General features: G+C 52.1%; 2 protein-coding genes across 5 annotated transcripts in view; one reads left to right on the plus strand and one right to left on the minus strand.

The window, feature by feature from the left end:
• The window catches only part of LOC137662988 (phosphofurin acidic cluster sorting protein 1-like), a 71160-nt gene extending 59360 nt beyond the window's left edge, over positions 1 to 11800 (minus strand). For 3 of the 4 annotated variants that reach the window (XM_068399812.1, XM_068399806.1, XM_068399798.1), the window contains exon 1: positions 11694 to 11752. In XM_068399812.1, coding sequence (XP_068255913.1) covers positions 11694 to 11749 — 56 coding nt within the window. In that variant the 5' untranslated portion in view covers positions 11750 to 11752. Of the gene's footprint in view, positions 1 to 11693 lie in introns of all 4 variants that reach the window. The other variant, XM_068399820.1, reaches the window with a different exon arrangement.
• Positions 11801 to 19451: 7651 nt separating this feature from the next.
• LOC137670448 (transmembrane protein 121-like) lies at positions 19452 to 22295 on the plus strand. The gene is made up of 2 exons (XM_068413307.1): positions 19452 to 19504; positions 21198 to 22295. Exon 2 carries the CDS (start codon positions 21199 to 21201, stop codon positions 22135 to 22137), a length of 939 nt encoding a protein of 312 aa, XP_068269408.1. The 5' UTR covers positions 19452 to 19504; position 21198; the 3' UTR covers positions 22138 to 22295.
• Positions 22296 to 23172: the final 877 nt, after the last annotated feature.

Genomic DNA, 23172 nt, shown 5'->3' on the forward strand with positions numbered 1-23172 from the left:
TCTAACTGGGGCCCAACAGTGTCAGGATTAAAGGACGGCAGTAACTGGATTGCTTACTGTAGTCACAAACAATAATAAGGTTAAGAGATTTCCTTTCCCTCCTCTTGGCTAGGCGCTGAGTAGGCAGAAGTTATAAGTCAGGGGGGTGGTTGTTAAACCTTTCCTCCTCCAGTTGCTTAAGAGGGGTGTTTAGAGTTGTTAATTTTGCCTCCTACTCATGGCTGACACTTCTCCCCTCACTAGTTTAAAGGCACATTTATCTGTGTAATTAGGGAGAAAGTGCACCTTGCTGCACAAACAATGGACGAAACAGGCTCCTTGAAACCATTCTCCCCTCACTCTGCATCCTTTCACATTAAATACCCACACAGATGCATCACTGGAAAGATCACTGCCCAAATTTTGCTTAAACTACTGCTGCCAGTCATGAAACAGCTTAGCCTGAAAATGCACCATTCTCTCCCACCCGCTTTCCTGCACTTATATTGGCTCTTTCCAGGCTGTCTTCTCTCCTTCTTTTCCCCTCCCGACTCTCAATACCACCCCACTGGGAAAAAGCCAGCAAACCTTGAGGATGGTTGAGAGTTACCTCTGCAACGCACTCAGGCACATCGGCCTGCAAACGGGGGGTTGGAAGAGAGCCAAGTTCTCCATCACAGGGGATCTAACAGGACCTACAACCCCCCTCTAACCACCGTTTTCTATAAAACATGGTTCTCTGAGGCAGTTGCTCTTGACAAGCCAGGACAAAACTGGGCAAACACATCAGAAGTCGAGAGAGCTGGACAGACGTGTAGTAGTTTAGTAGTTTAAGACGTGTCATCTTAGTAGTTTCCTGTGTGAGGCTACAACTCACTTGCTATGTTATTCACAATACCCAAACATTTGGGGATGGGGAAAAAAAAAAAAAAAAAAGAAAATTAATTGAGGACAAACCATACCAAACAACTGCTGCCCCACCATGTGCACAGGAGAGCTGCAGTGATATAACCACATCCCCCAGGCTCTGCTACAGTGAGACTTCGCTTTTACAGAAGGAAGCAATTTAGAGTTAAGATCTGGTTCCAGGCAGAGAGGGGAGATTTAATCCACGTATGCCACTTTTTAACTGTTGGATGAATCACTTCACCTCTGCTTCCCCCTCACCCATGTCTATCCAAAGCATGGAGTAAAACCCCCACAGAACAGGCAGAGTTTCATTTATAGCACATCACAAGCATCTACCACAACAGGACATGAGACTCCGCCATAGCCTTCTGGCGCCTCCTGTCACACAAGCTGATTTCCAGATAATAAGCACATTGTCAAGAAACATCTCCCGAGGATGCATTAGGATCTGCCCAGACAGCCTGTCCTAGCACGCACAGCATGCTACTCAGTCACACAGCCATTAGCTTCTCTCATGCTCCACAGCAAGCTATGCAGATATTAATTGCCCCTACCAGGAGCAACATCTTTCCTCAGCACAAAGAGCCCTTAAAACCTCAGCAGAAAGTCCAAAAAATCCCAACTGATTTCCACATACTGCTCCCCAAACCTTCCTCCAGCCTCCACCAGTTCCCACGGTCCTCTGAGCCTGTTCAGAGGATTCCCAGCTGCCAGCATCCAGATTAGAGAGCAAGGAAAACTCTGCTGGTGATCTGGCTCTCAGATAGTTTCTCTCCAGTTGCCCCTTTCCGAACACCCTCAGGCTTCCTAGCCCAGCTCTCCAGTCTGTGGACACCGGGGAAGAATCCCCAGCCATTTCCTCTACCTTCAGCTTTGTCTTTCCAGCTCAGGGAAATACATTAGAGCGTACGGGCAGTCTTGTAAGGCTGCATTTTTCCCAAGAAGGAGAAATTTCTTCCTTTATGAGTACCAGCACCGGGTTGTAGGACATTGGCTTTGGGAGCAACCCCGCCACACCTCAAGATCACTTCTGCTTTACAATAGAACTCCCCAGTCGCCCTGGCACACACAAGGAAACGGCAGCACTGCAGCATGGAAACAAGCGGCTGGGAACAAAGTGGGGAGAACAGGAACATGAGTCATAGCTATGGCTTCAGGCAGGGAAAGGGTTATTTGAACTAGAAGAAGAGTAACCAACTTCAGATCCTGGATCTGAATCTGAGCCTCACTTCAGTGTCCAAACTGCAAGGTCATCTTTCTGCTCTATTTTCAAACAAATGTTTGAAAAGAAGTAACAAAAGTTACTTGTTTAACAAAAAGCATGTGACCAAATTCATTGCTGCTGCATAACAGCCTCCCTAGAAACGTTAGAAAGAGCTTACTAAACAATCCATGGCTCAGTTGCAAGGCTACATGCTGTAGTAAACTTCAAAAAAAAATTTTTATAGGCAACAGAAAGGGTACATTACTTGGGAAACATCATATCTTTAACTGGTCATTGCTTTACTTAAGATCGCTGTGTTTGAAATCCCAGCTGTTCACTTGGGGTCTGCCCAAAAGCCACCTCAGGGCAGACAGAAAAAAAAGCAGTCTGAAGCAGCACATTGATCTTCTCTTGGTTTAGCCATGCTGAAACTAATGCTGCATCAGCATTAGTATGTCACAGAACTTTTTTCACAAATGTAACAGATTTTGAACTTTTCTGTCTACATACACAGCAGAACTGCTGCACCAGCTATCCTCAGATCCAAGGCTGCTTTAACAAAAGATTCTGCACTGCCAGCTTAGCTGAGAGCAGCAGTCAATGGCATAGCAAGGTACAAATGCACCACACCTCCACGGATCCACAGCACTAGCAGTTTGCCACGATACCTGTTGCTAAACAGCTTGCTCACTGTGTCTCCAGGCTAAAATAAAATATGTTAATGAATTAACCACCACAAAGCAGTGAGTGATTACAAAAACACCACTTGCAGCCTTGTCACCAGGAGGAAAAGAACAAGTGCTTAAGACACAGTGACAAGTACCTTTCAACCAAGACAGGCTACATCCTAACACCCATCATCTGGCAGAGCTAGATGGGGTACACCTCCAAGTCCACTGGAGATGTGCCAATGCAGCCAAGCTGGGAAAAGCAGCGAAATGAGATCAAGGTTAGTTCACTGATCCACACCACCTTCCTCCAGTTCTCTGCTGCAGGCATTTGTTCAAGCGCCAATAGACACCTGTCTGGCAAACCCTGTTACAGTGACTTAAAACACAGGGCATCCTCCATCGTCCAGACTGTCCTGGTAAAGATCTCCACACATGCTGACAAAAAGGGAACATGCCATACAGCAGCTTCTGTAACGCATAGTCTAACAACTTTCCTACTAATGACGAACGCAGAGTTAAGGTTTCATTACAGCTTGCCACTTCTGAAGTAGCAAACCCAGCAAACATCCCATCTGTTTCCTCTGCTGTTATCTTGAGCTGGCAAGCACCTTAGATCTGACTACCTGCAGGCTCAGGCACACAGTACCATGGTAAGATACATCTGGGAAGAGAGCACAAGGGAGTGATTGAAGTGATACAACAGCAGTGATAAAGGCCCATGGAAGAGACACTGTCAAACCAGCATAGGCATCCATTTTTGAGGCTTCTTCATAACTAAGAAAAAAATTTTACCTTTAAAAAAAAAAAAGTTTCATTCTAAAGAGTTGCACGGTTCAGATTCTTCACTCAAAAGAATGATTCTCACCAAAACGGGTAAATTTGTGCGTAGGCTTTTCATCCACTTGCAACACAAGCTGTTAATAACCAGAGCCTGTACAATGCAGCTCTCTGCTCAGATCCTTGTGGGTGCAGCATGTCCCTGAAATAAGAGTGACTTTTCCACACTTCCACCAATCAGTATTGTAACAGATAAAGTTATCCCCAAATAAGTATGAACATTTAATCAGTACACAGGTGAGATGAACAAAGTGTAAATGCAGAGTAATGGGAATGTCGTCTTTTTGTGTGACTGGAGATTAAGGAATATAATAGGCAGAGAAAAAGCTTGAAAAGTCAAGGGACTTGACAAACATAAGGGAAAAAAATGAGTAAATTATTCATATACACAGTATGCTGTGAAATCCAAATGGACATCCTGAGTCTGCTTCAGACAAAGGAGCACACACAAAAGGAAGGAATACTTGGAGCAAGCAGCCTCAAGCATAATGTATGAGAGGACTGAAAGAAATGTCAGCTTATGGGACTGTATTTCAGGGATGCACATACAAGAAAAGTCAGGAAGGCTCACAAAAGAAAAAAGCTGGTATTCATTAACAGTGACAAAATCTAAAAGCCATTAAAAAACAATCCAAGCACATCAAGAACATAGTCCAGCTGAAAAATACAAGCCATACAAGAACAAGATGTGATCATTGCACCTTCACAAGGAATAGTCTCTAAATTCTGAGGAAAAAAAAAGCAAACTACTTTGAAAATAGAAAAATTAAGATTCAGAACTAAAGATTACTCAATTACAAGTGTGCAAGGCAAGACAGAAACAAGGAAAAAACGTTAGAACAGTGCCAAAATTATCAGCAGGCATGTGCAGTGCTTTTGAGGGAAAGAAGCAATGAGGAGAAAGTGGATGTATTGATAAGGCAGAAAATAAATGGATTACTGGAAGATAGCTGAAAGAACACAGAGGAAAATGCAGAAAAAATGCAAGGAAGCTCTTCTAAAAATATATAAAAAACATAATTCTAAAAAACTGATCTAAATAATACGGATTCAGAGACACTACTTGAACTGTTACTGAAAATCAGAGAGCAGAAGAATCAATGAGAGGTTTTGAATGAACATGATCTTCTCCCTTGGTAGAGAAAAGGTATTAAAGAACAGGCAAAGAGTAGCAGAACCCTTTACAAGGGAGTTACACTTACTCTAACCCTGCTACCATTGTAACAGCGGAACAGCTAATTGTTAGTGTTTTTCAGTTTTGGAAAATGGAACCAAAGACATAAGTCCTGCCATCATCCCCAACTGCTTATACTGATGAGAATTTAGTTATCATATGCACAGAAAAACAATCAAAAACACACAGCTGGGCATGGAATCTGGACATTTTTTGTCTAGGAGATGGTCCCACATGCACTGGCTTTGGATCTCATGCTACTTAAGATATTCTTGCACTGAAGAAGCATGATAGAAAGGATTTACAGTGACGTGTAAAAATCGGCATGAGTAGGAAAATAAGGAGAACCTAGAAAAACTACAATAGCAGCCAAAATACAACAGGAGTTTTTATTTACTAAACAGAATCCCTCATTGGTTTAGACCACATGAGACAGGGGAAACAGAAAGAGCACGAGAGATGACAGTGGGCAGTAAATTATAAAGGAGATGACATTGCAATAGGCCTGCAGAAAAAGCCAGTGTGATTTTGGTCTGTGCGCACAGCGGCTGAATCACACTGCAGAGCAGGGAGTGGTCTCTGTAACCACAGTTGCGATGTGTTAAGGTACCTGGAATACTGCATCTCTCCTTTGGGTTCACTGCAATGAGTATACTGAAGTATCCAAACAAAGCCTCATTTATCTAAGATACTTCTAACTACAAGAGCAATATCACTTAAAGCTGTCTGCTTCCCTGGAGGCAGAGACAGGTGCCCTGCTGCCACATCCCACACAGAGGAGTAAGATACTCTCACTTCTTGTTTCCCAAAACAGTATCCACCAGCTTTGATGTAGTTAAAAAAAACCCAAACCAAAACAAAACAGAAGCACAGCTTCCCCATCAGCTGGGATGCTGAAAGCTTGGACTAGGTAGGAACACAAGGAAAATTCTCTTACCCAGATGCTCACCCGGCATGCTATAAAATGCAGTATGTTTCTCACCTCTGGCTCTTTTTTGCAAATAACTTCTTCTGAAGTTGACTGGAGACATGCATTCAATCTAGAATCATGCCACGTTGCAAACAATTACACAAAAAGCATCAGTACAGATTTCATCAAGGAATGAATCTGCTACAGGAACCCCATAAGAAACTGGTGCTCAGCAATTTATTCTTTTGACAGGATAAAGGTCAGAGGATCTCCATCCCACAGGAGGGTGTACCATATGCACACTACTTGGCTGTTAGTAATCAATCACAAGTAACTGAATATGCCAGAGGAAGCAGAATGAGCACTCATAGCGTACTGGCACAATAAGAACAATGCAACATTTTTAATAAGCCGTCAGACAACTGACCTAACACAGCCTAGCTAATGAATGAAACACTGGACAGCAAGGCTAGGAGGCAGCGTGCCAGGTACTTCAAATAAAATCAAGCCTTCAGGAAAGTCACTATTAATATTCAGAAAGGAGCACATGCCCCGCCATCAATCATACTGGCAGGGGACACTTGTCCTGACTTCCACTAAGGAGCAGAAAGAAGGAGTAACAGACACCAACTCAATTTATGCTCAGAAGGGAGAGCTTCTGAGCATACTGCCAGAGGAGGAATCCCAAACATGCTCCTCTGCAACAGCAAGCCACAGAGAGCAACAGATAGTGGACAACTCATTAGACGTATTATGTTGCAGGCTTGTAGCAAAGCCCACAATATTAAGAATAATAAGCAATTTGATGGCTGTTTAGAACATTTTGTTTTCTATACAGGACTAAAAGGAAATCATAATTCAAACATGGCAAGTATCACCAGTTATAAGAGACTGTTTCCTTACAAGAAACTGTGGCCTCTCCCAAGCGCTCCCTGTCAGGAGCTACTCCGGTTTGTCACGGCATTGTAGTATCTTCTGAGGGAACAATCTGGAATCATTTAATGCTCCCAGAGGTGCAACTCTGTGGCTTACTCAAACAGAGCAGATTTTGCTGAGGTTGGAAGTTTACCATGAAAATGCCTGATTTACCCAGGAAACCACTCAAGAACATCTCAGGCAGACAAATACATGTTGTTCCAGCTGGAATAAGTGTTTCTTAAAGGAACACCGTGTTCAGAGGCCTCTCATCACCAAACCAGCTTCAGAAAAGGAAACTCTTAGGGGTTGTAGAAAAGACAGGCAATACTCATTGCAGAGAAGAAACAGGCCCCTGAGCCCACAGCTGACAGAGCAGCCCACTTCATGGGGCTGTGAGATGCTGCCAACCCAGTTGAATGCAGCTGGGCCAGAGGAGAGCATGTTCCTCCATACTGTACAAGACGTACTGCTCACTGCAAGGCTTTCTGGATCTGAGGCAAAGGAAAGCATGCAACCAGCTGCACAAATGAAGTCTTACCGTACTCTCCATGAGGTGTCAGGTAATAGATACTGTCTGCCCAAACAGGACAACAGGGCTGCAGCGATGAGAACATTCACCTCATGGCACTTCAAAGGATCACTGTAGCTGGCACTTACGGGGTATTTCCAGTTGTACTTGCAACAACTGCTCTCATTCCAAGAAGACATTCATTAGGCTATAACTTTCAAAAATGTACATTTGGAAGTTTTAATGATAGAGAATTCAGAGCATCTTCTGAAACATAATGTCCTGAAGGTGCACATACACAGTCTCACAAAGTGAGCCCAAACCACATGCATTTCCCTAAGTCAATGCTTTTCTAACTATCATAATCAGGAGACACCATGTTCGAGCACACTGTGTGGGTGGCAACAAGACTTGGAATGTTTTTGAGCTCATGCATCATACCGAGATACAAAGTACTCTGGATGAAATGCAGTGTATTTTAATCCTTGCAGCACCATTCATAGCATAATTTGTACAGGTAGAATCGCCCCTTGCAACTTGAGCTCAACAATGCATTAGCCAAAATACCACTCATATCTCTCACCTCTAACTAGAAATGTGATGACTTATCACTGAAACAACATCCACGTAACACTGAACACAACAGCTGTGTCATGGAAAAAGAGTAAGAGCGAACACAATCACACAATCTTATCTTGTTTCCTAATTAAGAACTTACATTTATGGGCTCTCAGATATTAAAGTGAAAAATAGGAAGAGCAGTCTTATTAACAGAGGTTGAAAAATACCACTACTAGCAAAGAACAAGACCTCAAGCATGTTTGCACAACATCCTTTTACACATTTTTCCAAACGTACTGCCTGATCAGCATACAAAACAATGAAAACACAGTGAGACATTACCTTGATGCGGACTGACATTTTACTTTGGCAAAGCTCTAGTTCATTTCTTCCAGTCTCCATACAGTGAAAACCTGCTACAGCCCTTAAGGGTGCTTACTTGCATGGTATCACAATAAAGACACTTTCTCCCGCCTCAGAACACCGCTATGAAAACTTTTACTAAGATAACTACGAGTGGAAGTTAAGGCTGATCGACTGACTATTTTAGCAAAAGCATGTTTCACACCCTGCAGCGTGAATCAACCAGGATTGCTTTCCTTCTCAGGCATCACAATGGGAAGTCAATAATCCCGACCCCAGTGGGTAGCCTAACTGAAGAGCAAAAAGCATTTTGCTTGGTTTCCAGGTGTTTATTTCTTTCTGCCTCTCTGCATAATAGCCCACTGCCCAGAAAATTCACCTCTGCCTCCCCTGAGAGCCACCTCAGCCAAAGGCAGCTGGATCTAGGCTATGCTTACTCAGTTCATAGGAAGGGCATTAAGAGTTCACAAATCTCTCTCAACTTTGCTCTGAAAAGAGAAAGACCCAGCAGGAGGGATGATACCTTCATTCTGAGAGCAAGGCAACTTCCAAAACTAAACATGGAACTAGTTCAGTGGCGCATTCCTGATTCATCAGGAAAGACTTCCATTATGGGCAACAGTTCACCTTAGAAAGCCAAGATCCTCCTACAAGGCATCAGAAGTCTTACAGTCATACTACCAAACCGTTCAGTACATTGAGGCTCATACTTCACGGTGCCTATTTTTACTGGCTCAGACTTCCTCTCTGAAATCCTGAAGGCCTGGACACAACCTCTCAACTGTCCTGCATTAACAGCCAAACACAGAGCAACCCCACAAAGGTTGATCTAGCCCAGTCCTGCAGCAGCTGGAGCTGCATTTTCAGAAAATGAAACACCTCAGAAGGAGCACAGGGACAGCAAAGACTTATAATACAGAGTCTAGAAAAAGAAAGCATGTTCTATAGCATTAAAATCAGTGCAAAGTTCTCTTTTCCCTAAATATGCACAGGGCTGAAAGAATTGAGACTACACATGCATAAGAGACAGAGGGGCCCAAGGGAGAAGGATTATTGCCCTTGAATGAAGATTATTTTGCCACCACTACCACCCCCAAAGCACAGTAAGACCAGAGACCACCTGTGCTGGGCACCGGGGCAGTACAGCAGAGTTTCTACCTTGAAGAACATAATGTCAAGACTAAAACATTATATGAGCAGATCAGTAGAGGAAGAACACGGGCAAACAATAAGTAAGCACAGTGCACAGATACGCCATTAAGCCAGCTCAGATTTGGGGCTTGATCTCCCTTTAGTTTCAGTGAACACAAATACCTGCCTGAGAGGTGCACACCTGTGACCCACTCACTTGGGAAAGCTTGGGCTAGCTGAAGACTAGAAAACACAGAAGCATCAGTCCCGCACTGGTCACTGCAGCCTGACAGGATGTCTCCGGACACCTGCTGACTCTACAGGCATAGCAGCACACCATGTTAGAGCTGTGGCCTCTGAAGGAAGAGTCAGCTTCCATCAGCTTCTTCCCATCCTAACAAACGTTGCATTTGAAAACATTCCAGACATGAAATTTCAGATTAATTTTACAGAATTTTCCTCCAAGCTGGTGTGTCAGATGGCTGCCTGCCTGGCTATCAACACAAAAAGAAGCTCATGCATTAGAACAGGCATCTACACAATGCTAATGGAAACTGTCCTTGTGAAAAGGCACAGGATTCATTGGGTCAAAGAGCAGTTCTCCAAACAACTTTCAACCTGATGACACACCATTTCTGCTCACCCAGTGGCATCCCGCCACCCATGTAACCCACTTCTAAACTTGGTCTCACTATTCCCGGTCATTCTGTCTTTGGTTTGCCCAAAGCAGTTCCTCCTCTCTCTAGCTCTTGCAGCATTTCCGTTTGTGAAGACTATGTACATACATGTGCTTCACCATCTAAGTTCTGTGCTCTGTATCTGCAACTTCTATTCATTCTGCAGGAAGTCAGTCTGGTAGTTCTGTCCTGCAGCTTGGGAATAACCTACCCCCAAATAAACAATACCTCAAGTCACTTTAAAGCTGTAGAATGATCACTGCTTCCTGCTCCACACAACAGCCTCAAAATATGGCATCAAACGGCGCACTGGCTTTTCACAGACACATACTGCAAACTCCATCCCATTTGCTGCCTGCTCAGCCCAGGACCTTCTGGGGCAACCACAATCACACAGCCTTTCTCTACTAGCTCAGAGTATTTCAGAACATTTCTACCCCAACCCATCTGGCCACTCAATCACCAAGTTTCTCCCTACAAACACATCAACCTTCTGAAGCCCTTTCACAAAGGTTGGTGTTCTGCCCTACTGGCTGAGAGAGTTGGGGCTCTTCAGCCTGGAGAAGAGAAGGCTCCGGGGAGACCTCATAGCAGCCTTCCAGTACCTGAAGAGGGCCTACAAGAAAGCAGGAGAGGGACTTTTTACAAGGGCAAGTAGTGACAAGATGAGGGGGAATGGTTTTAAACTGAAAGAGGGTAGATTTAGATTAGGAAGAAATTCTTTACTGTGAGGGTAGTGAGACACTGGAACAGGTTGCCCAGAGAAGCTGTGGCTGTCCCCTCCCTGGCAGTGTTCAAGGCCAGGTTGGATGGGGCTCTGAGCAACCTGGTCTAGTGGAAAGGTGTCCCTGCCCATGGCAGGGGGGTTGGAACTAGATGATCTTTAAGGTCCCTTCCAACCCAAACCACTCTATGATTCTATGAACAATTATTTTTCCCCTCTTGAATTTTACGCCTCTAGTTTTTGTGCAGCACTTGAATACACCACTTGCAGACAACATGCCACAGCCCAGAGATACATGGATCCAGAGCAACTTCCTGAATCTGCCCCCTAACTCTCACGAGAGACCTCCTGATCAGCGTGCCAAAAGACACTTAGCTCATTAACACATCCAGCACCTCCTTGCTCCAAGACAGGTCTTTGCATTCTTCCCATAAGCACATCTATCCTGGACATACCCTTAACCATACAGTCAGCAACGACATTTACACCATTCAGCTTGTGAGTGAGATACACCTGTGAGTTCAGCTGGCAGCATAGCGAATCCTTTTTGCTGTTACCTACAGTCTGGAGCGCAGGTGACACAGGGCCCATGGTGGTGGCCACTACCTGGCTTCAGGGGACCGGCTGCAATGCCATCATTCGCTTCACGGGCAAGAAGGCAGCTTTGAGAAGCAGCATGGCCACCATGGTACACCCCACTCTGAGATGTTCCATGGCCGTCACGGTAGGCACTCGCCAGAGGCCGCAACATGGAGTCAACGCAGCCGTGGTCCGGTGCTGGCACACCCAGCCCCGCCGGTCCCCGGTGCTGCCGCTGCTCCCACTGGAAGCACACCGGGCGGCACGGTGGCGGAACGGCGGCCGGGGTAGCCGTTCTCCGCGCATCCAGCCTCTGGCTGGGGCAAGGCCCAGCCGCCACCGAGTGGGCGCGGCCTCAGTCCCGGCTCGGCCTGGCGGGGCAGGGATGCTGCAGGGGCCGCCAATCCCGGAGGCGCGGGGGCGCCGGTCGGGGGCCGGTCGGGGACGGCCTCATCCCCCTCGCCGTGCCATCCCCGGCCCCAGGCCCACCAGGGCCCCCGCAGCGGAGCGGGGCGGCCCCCGGCGACGCCCCGGGCGGCACAGCTCACCTGGGCACGCAGCTCGGCGCCGAACGGTCGATCTCCCACGTCGCGAAGAGGTTCATGGGCACCGGGACCGGCCCGGGGCCGGACACCGCCATCGCCGCCGCCGCCGCCCCGCCGGCCACCGCCGGGGGCCCCGCGGCGGGGCCCGAGCCCAACGCGCCGGCCGCCGCTGCTGCCGCCGCCGCCATCCCGCCGCCGCCGACACTGGCGATAGGGGACGGCCCGAGCCCCCCGCCTCAGCGCCTGCCTCCGCCTCGGCGCGCGCCCGCTCGCTCGCGCGGCGGGGCGGACTCGGGCTCCCCGCGGCCGCCAACCGGAGCGTGGCTGAGCGCGGCGGGGGGAGGCCGGTGACCAATCAGAGCGCGGCTAGGGCGCGGCCTGCGGTGGGAGACGAGCCAATCGGAGCGGGGCAACGCCGAGGATGGCGACTTTGGCAACCAGCCAATCGGAACCGAGAGGGAGGTGGCCCGGAGCGGTCAGTAGCCAATCGAAGAGGGAAAAGGACGCGGCCGCCGGGGCGGGGCCAGCCAATGGGAACAGCGTCACTGCTCCGGCTGGCGGGGTGGGGCGTGGCGGCGATCCCTTTAAAGCACAGCGGCCTCAGACCGCGCGAGCTCGATGAGGGGCGCGGTCGGGCGCGCGCGTGGGCGCCCCGGTGCCGTGGCCCTGCCGGTGGGGTTGCCATGGCGGCGGGGTTGCCATGGCGGCGGGGCTGGGCCGCTGCGTCCCCCACACCCCGCGGGCGGGGGATCGGGGCCGTGCTCCGCTGCCGCAAAGGCCGCTCCACGGGGCGGCTGAGGGGGTCCTCGAGGGCCGGTTCAGAGCCCAGCCGCGGAGGAGCTGCACCGGGGGCGGCGGGTGAGGGCGTGTCGCGGTGAGGTCTGCCAGAGCTCCCGGGGTGATTCAGGTGCTGTGGGGAGGGGGCTGGCTGGGCCCCGTGGGGACGGGGTTGAAGGGGTGACTGGAAGCAGGAGCAGGTGGGTGTGAGGGGGGGAAACCACCTTCAGAGCGCCGGAACAGGGAAAATAGAGACCCACGGGGCTGGCAGGTCAGAGCCAAAGCCAAGGTCCTGCGTGTGGTTCGGGGCAATCACAAGCACAAATACAGGCTGGGCGGAGAATGGATTGAGAGCAGCCCTGAGGAGAAGGACTTGGGGGTGATGGATGATAAGAAGCTCAACGTGAGCCGGCAATGTGTGTTTGCAGCCCAGAAGGCCAATCGTATCCTGGGCCGCATCAAAAGAAGCATGGCCAGTAGGTCGAGGGAGGTGATTCTGCCCCTCCACTCTTATGAGACCCCACCTGGAGTACTGCGTCCAGCTCTGGGGCCCCCAACATAAGAAGGACATGGAGCAGTTGGAGCGAGTCCAGAGGAGGGCCACGAAGATGATCAGGGGGCTGGAGCACCTCTCCTATGAAGAGAGGCTGAGAGAGTTGGGGCTGTTCAGCCTGGAGAAGAGAAGGCTCTGGGAAGACCTTATAGTAGCCTTCCAGTAACTGAAGGGGCCTACAGGAAAGTGGGAGAGGGGCTTTTTACAAGGGCAAGTAGTGACAGGATGAGGGAGAATGGTTTTAAACTGAAAGAGGGTAGATTTAGATTAGATATTAGGAAGAAATTCTTTACTGTGAGGGTAGTGAGACCCTGGCACAGGTTGCCCAGAGAAGCTGTGGCTGCCCCCTCACTGGCAGTGTTTAAGGCCAGCTTGGACAGAGCTTTGAGCAACTTAGTCTAGTGGAAGGTGTCCCTGCCTGTGGCAGGGGGGTTGGAACTAGGGCACTTCAAACTGAAACCATTCTATGAACACGAGCCTTGCAAAAGAGAAGAAGCTGAGAGCTAAAACTGACTCTTTCCTCAAAACCCCCTAGGAACAAGGGCACACCAGAGCATCTGTAGGGCCAGCATGGTGTGCAGGGGCAGAGCTTAGGGCGAGCCTGTGGCACAGTAGCTGAATAAACATGTTGTTGCGGTGCTGTTCTAGCAGCAAGCGGGAAGGATCCTGTAGGGGACCTCATCTTTCACAGGGCTTTAGCCCTGGATCTGTCTGAAACGGCACTGCCTCTGGAAAAATGGAAAAGGAACAGAACCAAATCATCAGAGCAGGGTGATGCTGGCCGAGGGATCCTGAAAGGAGGCAGAGAGGAGCCGGGAGCTGCAGTGCTTCTCACTTAAAACTACCTGAAAGAATTGGCCAAGTCAATAATGGCCAAGCCACAAAATAAAGAGAAGCCCCTAGCTTCTGCAGGGACCATGCCAGGACCTGTGCTGTTCAATATACTCAGCAGTGACAGTTCTCCATTGATGCAGTGTTATTCCAGGCAGACTGTAAAATGTGGCTGATGCCAGTGGGGACATTAGGATTTGAGAAGTGGTAGCAGCACAAACTTGCAAAGCCGTATAAAACATGCACAGTTTCTGCTGTGGATCTGGAGCACATCACTGGTGTTTTCAGAACATTATCAGTAAGCATTTCAGGGTCACTTCCCTGAATACTGATGTTTAATTCGTAGCCTGTCCCTTGGACCTCTTCTTTTTACTTGCATTTGTCAGTTCTACATTTCATCTGCTGTTGAGCTTCAAGTCTCTCAACACACAAGTATTCCCATCAGCTTTTGGTTTGACTAGATGAATAATCTGAACCATCACCAAACTTTTCCACCTTGCTCTCTGCCCCCTTTCCTAGCCCATTTCTGCATCTGATGAACAGCACACATCCCACCGCAAAGCTGCCGAGACCTCCAGTCTTGCTTGCAAAACAGCTGGTTTGCTGCTTCGAAGTGTCTTCCTTCCTTTAAGGAAGTCACTAATGTGTGAGGACTTTTCCTTTCATCCTTGACAGCCTTGGTTCTCTGAGAGCATCTGCCAAGGGATCCTAGCAGAGGCTTTTGTGGAAGTCCAACTGGATCAAGGATGAGCTGCATTTTCATAGCATTCTGCAGGCAAGTGTGGAAACCTTGTTTTGCAGCAGGAGAGAGTACTGCGGTGGTCATGCTGGCCGGGTCTTACATCAGCATTTCCACCCATTGTGGTTTGATCTCAGCTGGGTATCACCATTGCCTTTCCCCAAAGCAGCTGGCTGCTCCAGAGGACTCTGCTAGATCTGGGGGCTTGATTTGTCCCTAGAAAAGGGCATCGCAGAGCCCTTCCCAGCTGTTTGCTTTTGTCCATTTACCTTCCAGTCTTAGTCACCCATTCCAAACTATTTGTGTGGTACTTCAATAGCATTGAGTGCTCCAGGCTTTCAGGGATCCCCTCTCACTTCCAGGAGGCCAGAAGCACCTCTCCGCTCAGCCCAAGGCAGCTTGCTGAGGTGACAAGCCGCAGAACGTAGCCTTCCAGGCAGCCCCCAAGGGCTGGCAGTCCTGCAGCTCTCCTGGGCCACCTCTCTGGCCTGGGAGGGCTGCTTCTCCCCTGCCTTCCTGAAGGATGCCCATCACTTCCAGCCACCTCTGCTCTGTGGCTATGCCATGCTCTACAACCTGTGATGCTTTTTCAGAGCTGTTGAAGCTCTCAGCATGGTCCCCAGCTCACAAATGGCCTTTCCCCATTGCAGCCACCACTTGCAGTTTCTTGCTGATGAGCTTCCTCCATTTCCTGCATTTCCCCTGGGGAGATGTTTAATGTGATTGAGGTGCATTTCTCTGGTTCTCTCCCTGCAGCCTGTTCCCTTCGAGTACCTCTATGCTTAGTGCAGCTTGCTTGTTTGTTTCAGCCTTCTGGCTTTTCTACAGATGAATTCATGAATTTGTTCTCAGGCTCTTTCAATATGCCATGTTTATTTGGGGGCTTGGCTACACAGCCTGCTCTTATCTTTTTCCTACCTTCATGTTATATTGACTTTGTGCCTACAGGATGAGCTACCCAAAACTGTGCTCTTCCACATGTGGTGGCTTTTCCCTGTCCTTGGGGGTCCAAATTTTTCTGTGTTTTTCATTGTAAGTTCCAAAGCCCAGTATCTTTCAGCTTAAACAGAGCCTGGTAGAGCTATCATCTCATTCAGCTGCTTCCCCACCTCCTCTTAAGCTGAGACCTTTCTGTGTGCCAAGCGCCAGCTGAGATTTGCTTCATTGTGGATATGATCTTCAAGCACATCAGGAAAAGTAGCCAAGGAACCCTTGCTCTTTAGCCTCCAGGCAACCATCTTGAAACATGTCTCCAGAAAACCCCTTCTTTTTCCTATGTGTCACTGCTATCCAAATGGACCATGCCCACCAGCTTCTCCCCAGCACTTCACACTGTTTAGAGACTTCATAGCAGCCGGCATCTTTGTCCTCGGCAGACAGATCACCACGGCGTGCCCTCGTGCATTGTCGAGCACATGCAGGGCACCTGGTCCCTTTGGGCCAGCACATTCTCAACCACGCTGTTCCTGGAAAGCCATGTGCTGCCTTAGCCTTTGCACTCTGGACAAGGTTGAGGTGCAGCAAGACGTGGCAGATGCTCAGGAGCAGAGCATTTCTCTTCAATACAGATGTGCCTCTCCAACAGCCCTGGGTTTAACTGTAAGAGCACCTTTTGTGGTGCAAAGCCATGTTTTCTCCTTTGTGACCACAACCTGCAGGCCCCTGCTGCCAGCAGCCCCGGCCCAGAGCGGTGGGAAAGGGTGCTGTTCTCCGGCGCCAGGCCCAGCTCAGGCATATTTGGCTGTGCCCTGACAATATGGGGCTGAGAGCAGCTCACCCCACTGGTGCTGGGGGTGCTCTGACTACGGCTGAGGTCTGGAGGGATGTGGGGGGATGTTCGGAGGGGTCTCTGGCCCCGGGACCTGCATGGGACAGAGGATGCTGCCGGTCACACACACACACATCCCCCCACCCCATGACAAGGAGCCAGCGTGGCTTGTCCTGAGCAGCCTGCATAGGTCTGCGCTGGCCCCCAGTGGCTGTGGCACAAACAGCCGTTCTGCGGGCTGTCTCCCCATCCAGCCCGAGGCCCGGGGACAGTGCCACATCACCAGTGCTTGGGCTTGCTGGTCCCTGCCTCCGCCATTCGTGTACTCACCGTGTGAAGGACTGGGGTGGTCTCCCTGCCCTGCAGGACCTCCAGGATTTATGTCCTCTAGACTCAATGGCACAAGCCTCAACTTTCAAAATCCTTTGTGCCAGGCTACTGCCTTCCCCTCTGGGTGCGTCGAGGTGGTCCAGCCTGTGCGCTGCCGCAGCTTTGCACCAAGTGCCCTTATCATGCTGTTTTCCATGATGGTCCTTTCACCTCTCCTCCGAGTTGCTGCCAGCAGAAGCAGCAGTCCTCACCTCTCTGTCCCGTCAGGTGTGTGACACCACATGTGGCTGTGTTTGAAATTAAGGTTTTTCAACAGACACCATTTTCTCAGAGGCCCAGCCCGCACCCCAAAGGACATTGTCACTGTTGCTTAGCTCCATCCCCTCCATTCTGTATTTTGACAAATGGTTACCTGGATTCACTCTGTATGTTCACTCCTTCATTTTCCCACTTGGCATACCCAATTTCTTGCTTCTCCACTCTGATGTCTCCTTCCAGCACCGTGCTCACGTTAGGCCTTTTTGTGATGTTAAAGTACCCTTCAGCACCCTGTGATCCAACACTCAGAAGCTGTTCCCAGTTATTTTTTTTAAATTGCCTTCCTGAAGGATGCCCACCAGTTCCAGCCACCTCTTGCCCTTTGCACTGTGGCCAGGCTCTGGGGGCCATGAGGCTCTTGTGGAGCAGTTGAAGCGCTCAGCATGGTCCCCAGGCCAGTGCCAGCCTTTCCCCACCACAGCCACTGCTTGCCATTCCTTGCTGACAAACTTCCCCTGCTTCCTGTTGTTCCCTTTCGAGGATGTTCACTGTGACTGATGGATTTCTCTGGCCCTCTCCCAACAGCCTTTGAGTGCATTGTGGTCACTGCCTTAGAGGGACTCTTCAGTGATAACGGTGGGGTGCAGCTGTCCTAGGCAGCACAGGACTAAGCTGAAGATGCTCTTCCTCCCAGGTGTGGAGCCAGCAGCAGCCAGGGAGCTGCTAGGATCTGCCTAGGATCCTTGGGGTACCTCTCTTCGGTTTCCCACCGTTTTGTCTCTGATCACAGCTGCATCCACATGCGAGCACTGGCACCGTGGTTGCAGTATCATGTTTTAGAGAAGTGCATAATTATCTGCCTTTGCTCTGGTTGCTTATTTTTATGTGCCTCGTTAAAGCAGCTCTTCACTGCTTCCCACACGAACGTTGTCACCTCCTGTCCTAGTGTCTAGGCTAGAGCCATAAAACTCAGGGGTTTTATGATTCCAGTCCAGGGATGAATCATCTTGTCTTTAGCCCCACTGCTTGGTAGCTGCCTCCAGCACCTCTTTCCTGCCTTTGTCAGGTGTGTATCTCTGTGGTCACCCCCTGGGTGCCTCCATGGACAGAGACCCTTTGCTTCTCCCTAGAGCCTGCAAGAGACTGGCTTGATATTGAGTGAGAGCTGGAGCTCCTGTGTCCAGCAGGGAAGATCTAGGTTTTGTTGCTGTGTTGGCTTCTCCTCTCGTGCCTCACAGTGCTTTCCACTCATCTTGACTTGCAAGGTCTCCTTTCCTTTTGGAGGCAGGTTGCTTTGACTGCTTTGTTTCCCTGCTCTTTCATCCCCTTCTGGAGATTGCCGTTTTGTCCTGGACTAGGAGAATGATCTCACAGCCAAACTCTTCACCTTGTTGCACCTCTCTAACCCAGAGCTCTGCTCCCTTCACACGGGCCCTTCACCTGCCGGAATAAATGAGGCCCACGCTCACTTCAGGACACGTGACTGAGCCTGGATGCCGGTTCAGTGTCTCCATTTGCCATGGACACTACAGGCAGGATTCATATGTTCCTGGTGCCACCCAAGATGCCCCAGGGCATCAGATACAAGACGGGACTTATGGCCACCCTGTGAGCAGCTGGAGGGTGAGGTGGGCTGCACTTCCATGACTGTGACTGGCACTTGTCCTCTCACTCAGGTGTATGCCTGGCCTTTGCTCTTAGCCCATCTCCAGAGATCCGAGCACTTCCCCGTCTTCAAAATATGTGTATTTACAACGAGCACTTCAAAGTCAGAGTGGAAATATACTGGAAAACCTTCCTGCATAGCTAAGACTAAATCAATTAGAACCATGCTCAGAGCTAAATGCAGTAGGCTGCTCATGCTGATAGAAGAGCATTTGCAGAGAGGGATGTCTGCCAGGCTAAGGGAAACCTTTTGGCTTCGCTGGTCTCACTTGTCTGCACACAACCCATGGGTTCCCCTGCCTGCTCCACCAGCAAGGCCCCAGCAAGGAGTGGTCCTGGTCCCACCCAGTGGGCACCCAGTGGGCACCCAGCGGCACCCAGCGGCCAGGACACTTGCCAGCCCAGGCTTTCCCGGGTGCCCAGGTTTTCCTGGGGCCCCTCCTGGGCTGCGGCAGGGAGCACCCATGGCCCTGTGGGGGTCTGGGGGATCCAGGGCAGAGGGCTGGGGCAGGAGGAGGGCGGTGGGGCAGGAGGGTGGCTGGGGGCGGGGGGGTGCAGGATGTGACCCCAGGGCAGGAGCTGATGGGGCAGGAGGGGGAGCGGGAGGGGTGCCGGAACGGGGACAAGGGGTCGCGGCCCCGGGTTTGCCCGGGGGAGACCAGGGCAGAGCGGTCCGGAGCAAGAGCGAGCGGCGGGCGGTGACGGGCGCTCCGGTGTGGCGGGGGCCGCCGCAGTCCCCGCCCGCCCGCCCGCCGGGAGGGGCCAAGCGCCGCCGCCGCCGCAGAGCCGCCGCCGGGACGAGCCGGGCGATTCCGCGCCGGGCCTGGGGCCGCCGCCGGGGCTCCGCCGCCGCCGCCACCACCCTGCCCCGGCGCCTCGAGGAGCCGCCCGAGGTAGACGCTGCGCGGGCAGGGGGCGGCGGGCTGCAGGCCTCGCCGGGTCCCCTCCGCGGTCGGGCCAGGCCTGCCCCCTCCTCCCCTACCCGCGCCCCGGGCCCCGGCCAGGCCCGGCCGGTGGCGGGCTGGCTGCGGGCTGCCACCCCTTCGCGGGCAGGGGGCTCGGGACAGGCCGGGCCGGGGGCGGCCGTGCGCCCCCAGGCACCCCCTTGCCGTGGCGGGCGGGAGGAGCAGCGTGCTGAGCGGGGACCGGGGCTGCCGCCGGCTCCGCGAAGGCGTGCGGAGGCCGTGGGGCGTAAACGCGGTGCAGAGCCCAGCCGTGCAGCACCCTCCAGATGTGCCACATCCAGCGTTTCCCCCGGGCCGGCCAGCCTACGAGCGCTCTCCCTTAGAGGCACCTGTGTCCTGGCAGGCTCAGGCTTCGCTGCCTCCCTCAACACGCCAGGGTGCTTCTGGGCCCCGGGATGCAAGAGTTCGGGTAGCTTGTGCCCAAGGGCCCTGTGCTGCCCATGTCAGCACCAGGACCATTGGTGTGCAGGGGTGGCTGTTCACCACGCAGCCTCCATCCTACGCCCAAGCGCTTGCTCCCTGGTCAAGTGCCACCCGCATACTGCCCACAGGGTGGCCAGGATGGTGTCCCCTCACGGCCCAGGTGTGGCTGAGCAGGCTCTGCGTAGGCAGCCATCGTGCAGCGCTGTGCAGTCAGCAGGCCAGCTTCATCCTCCATTTCAGCCGGGGGGCTGGCTCCCCTCCAGAGCAGCTGCCGAGCTGTGCCTGGTGAGGCCCTGGCTCCGTCCTCCCTCCATCTCTGGCAGCAGCTGCCCGCAGCTGTGCTTGGCCAGGGGGAGGGAGCCTGACAGCCCCGGTGCTGGCCAAGCCAGGCAGGGTGCTTTTGGGGAGCATGCTTTGCCCTGCCCCAGCCTGGGAAAGCTGAGCATCCAGCTGAAACTGAGGGCCTGTTGCAGAGCTCCTGTGTCCTGGAGCTGTAGGCTGGTGCTGCTTTTCCTTGCCTTTGGTTTATCGTGCTGGGGCAGGGTGGGCATGGGCAAATAGCTGTAGGCAGAGCTCTTGGGGAGCGTGAGGCTGAAGGAAACTGAAGATGATGGGCTGATTTCTTCCCTCCCACCCCACAGGACAGCCAGGCTAAAAGCAATCCTTCGTCTCATGCTGTGCATGAAAATAAAGATGACTAAAAAGAGAGCGGTCCTGGATCATAGCAGTTAAGGACCTGCTTGGATTGAAAGCATAGATATGGTCTTGTGTGCCTTGGCGGGGGGAGAATATAATCAGTGCTATGGGCTGGGAAATCCCACTGAAAATAAGGCAGGTACCCTTCATAGTGGCAGAGACTAGCCACTGTGATGAGCTACTGGAAGAGGCAGCATCATCCCAAGTGCTTGAAGGCTGTTCAGCCTACCCCACCATATCCCCATGTGCAGCCTAGGAGCTGGGTTTCAGCCAGCATGTGCCACCAGGATGACCTGGCCAGGAGTCTCAGGAGCACTTTGGCTAGGAGTCTGTGGGTTTGGAATAAACCAGGCACACAGGATGGGAGAAGAGTCTATGAACCCTCCTGCCTTCTTTCAGCCATCCACAGGTGTTAGGGAGAGGAGGGGCAGAAGGGGGCCCAAGGTTGGGGAATGGGGAATCCCAGCAACTCCCTGAGACCTTTGCGTGTTCCTCTGTGCAGGATGGTTCCCCCACCACCTGTCAGCAAGCCCCACGTGTGCCTCTCCACTGTGCTCATCATGACCAGCCTCGTCCTCATGGATGCCTACCTGGTGGAGCAGAGCCAGGGCTCCAGGAAGCTGGGCATCTGTGTCATGGTGGCAGTGGGTGATGTGTGCTTCCTGCTGGTTCTCCGCTACGTGGCCATCTGGGTCGGGGCAGAGGTAAAGACAGCTAAGCGGGGCTACGCCATGATCCTCTGGTTCCTGTATGTCTTCGTTCTGGAGATCAAAGTCTACTTTGTATACCAGAACTACAAAGCTGACCGGAAAAACCTGGATCTCATAGCTCGCAAAGCGCTGACCTTGCTGCTCTCCATCTGCATCCCAGCCCTCTACATGTTGTTGGTGGCCACAGAGCACATGGAGTACGTCAGGACATTCAAGAAGAAAGAAGATCTCCGCAACCGCCTCTTCTGGGTCATTGTGGACATGCTGGACGTGCTGGACATCCAGGCCAACCTGTGGGAGCCCCAGAAGAAGGGGCTGCCGCTCTGGGTTGAGGGCATCATGTTCTTCTACTGCTACATCTTGCTCCTGGTCCTCCCTTGCGTGTCCCTCTGTGAGATCAGCATGCAAGGGATTGGCATCATGCCGCACCGTATGATGCTGTACCCCATGCTGAGCATGCTCACTGTCAACATTACCACCATCTTCATCCGAGGCAGCAACATGGTCTTCTTCAGGGATGCTCGGGTCTCCAGCATCTTCATGGGCAAGAACATGCTGGCCATTGGGCTGAAGGTCTGTATGTTTGTGCAGTACCAGCGGCACCGGCACCACACGCCCCTGGGGCCGGACCCGGCCCTGCAGCACAGCACCCAGGCCCAGCCCTCCCCAGGGCTGCGCAAGACCCGGGACCAGCCTGCCTGCCCTGAGGAGCTGGCACAGGACAACACATGACAAGCCATCAGGAGCCACAGCCTGGGCACCGCCATGCCTGGCTGTACCTGCAAACATGAGGCGGGCCACCGAGCTCCTCACCCAGAGAGAGGGCAATGGTCCTGCTCCCTCCCTCCCTGGGGGAAGCTGCTCCAGTCCCCGAGGGTCACACGGCAAGGGCCCCCGTAGCAGCCTCTGTAAGGCTGCAGAGCAGTTTGGGACCTCAGCACCCCACCCAGTGAGATGGGCAGTGGAGTAGAGGAGGAGGCCAGGTTTGCCTGCCACATATCGTGTCTGGCTGGGGCCAGGCAGCCCTCTTCTGTGTCGGGTTCCACCCATCAGTGCTCCCCACGCAGCACTACCCTCCGGCCAGCCAGGGCTTAGGCTGGGGGGGGTGCTGCATGGGGACACCGTGGATCACCCTCTCCGCTGCTGTGGTTGGCCCTGACCTCAGCTCGGTGCTTGGCAGCAGCCCTGTGAGCTGGGGTCCCCGTGCTGGGGGAGAGATGCACGGGCCCTGCCTGTCACCCCTCTCAGCGAGCTGCAGGCCCAGGGGGGCTCAGAGGGGATGACTGTCCTTTTTTGTATCTCCCTCTTTGCAATAAAAGACCTGAGCCCTGCAGCCTCCTCATGTGTGTGTCCCTGCCGGCAGGCAGGTCCCCCTTGCTCCCGTGGGTGTCTGTTCCTTGTGCACGTCGGGGGTGGGGGGGCTTGCGCAGTGACCACCCAGGCCTGGAGAGAGCATCCCAGGTACCTGGGGCTGAAGCCATTCCTCCTGGCCAGCAGCTGTGAGAGGAGAGGCAGTTCCTTGTGAGAGTCTGGTGGGCTCCGAGGGTGTCACGGGGGGAAGTACGTGTGGAAGCTTTGTCAGCCACCACTGTCTGTCCAACCAACTGCAGTTACATCAACTGGCATGAGCCATGCCCAATGGCTGCCCTGCCCCTGGACACCCATAGCAGGTCCCCACAGTTCACCTGGAGGGGCACCAGAGCAGGCCTGGCAGATGCCCTGCTGGGACAGCATTAGAAACAGAAGGAAAATAACCCAACTGACTCC

Source organism: Nyctibius grandis, chromosome 1 (genome assembly GCF_013368605.1).
Source record: "Nyctibius grandis isolate bNycGra1 chromosome 1, bNycGra1.pri, whole genome shotgun sequence".
Classification (NCBI taxonomy): domain Eukaryota; kingdom Metazoa; phylum Chordata; class Aves; order Nyctibiiformes; family Nyctibiidae; genus Nyctibius; species Nyctibius grandis.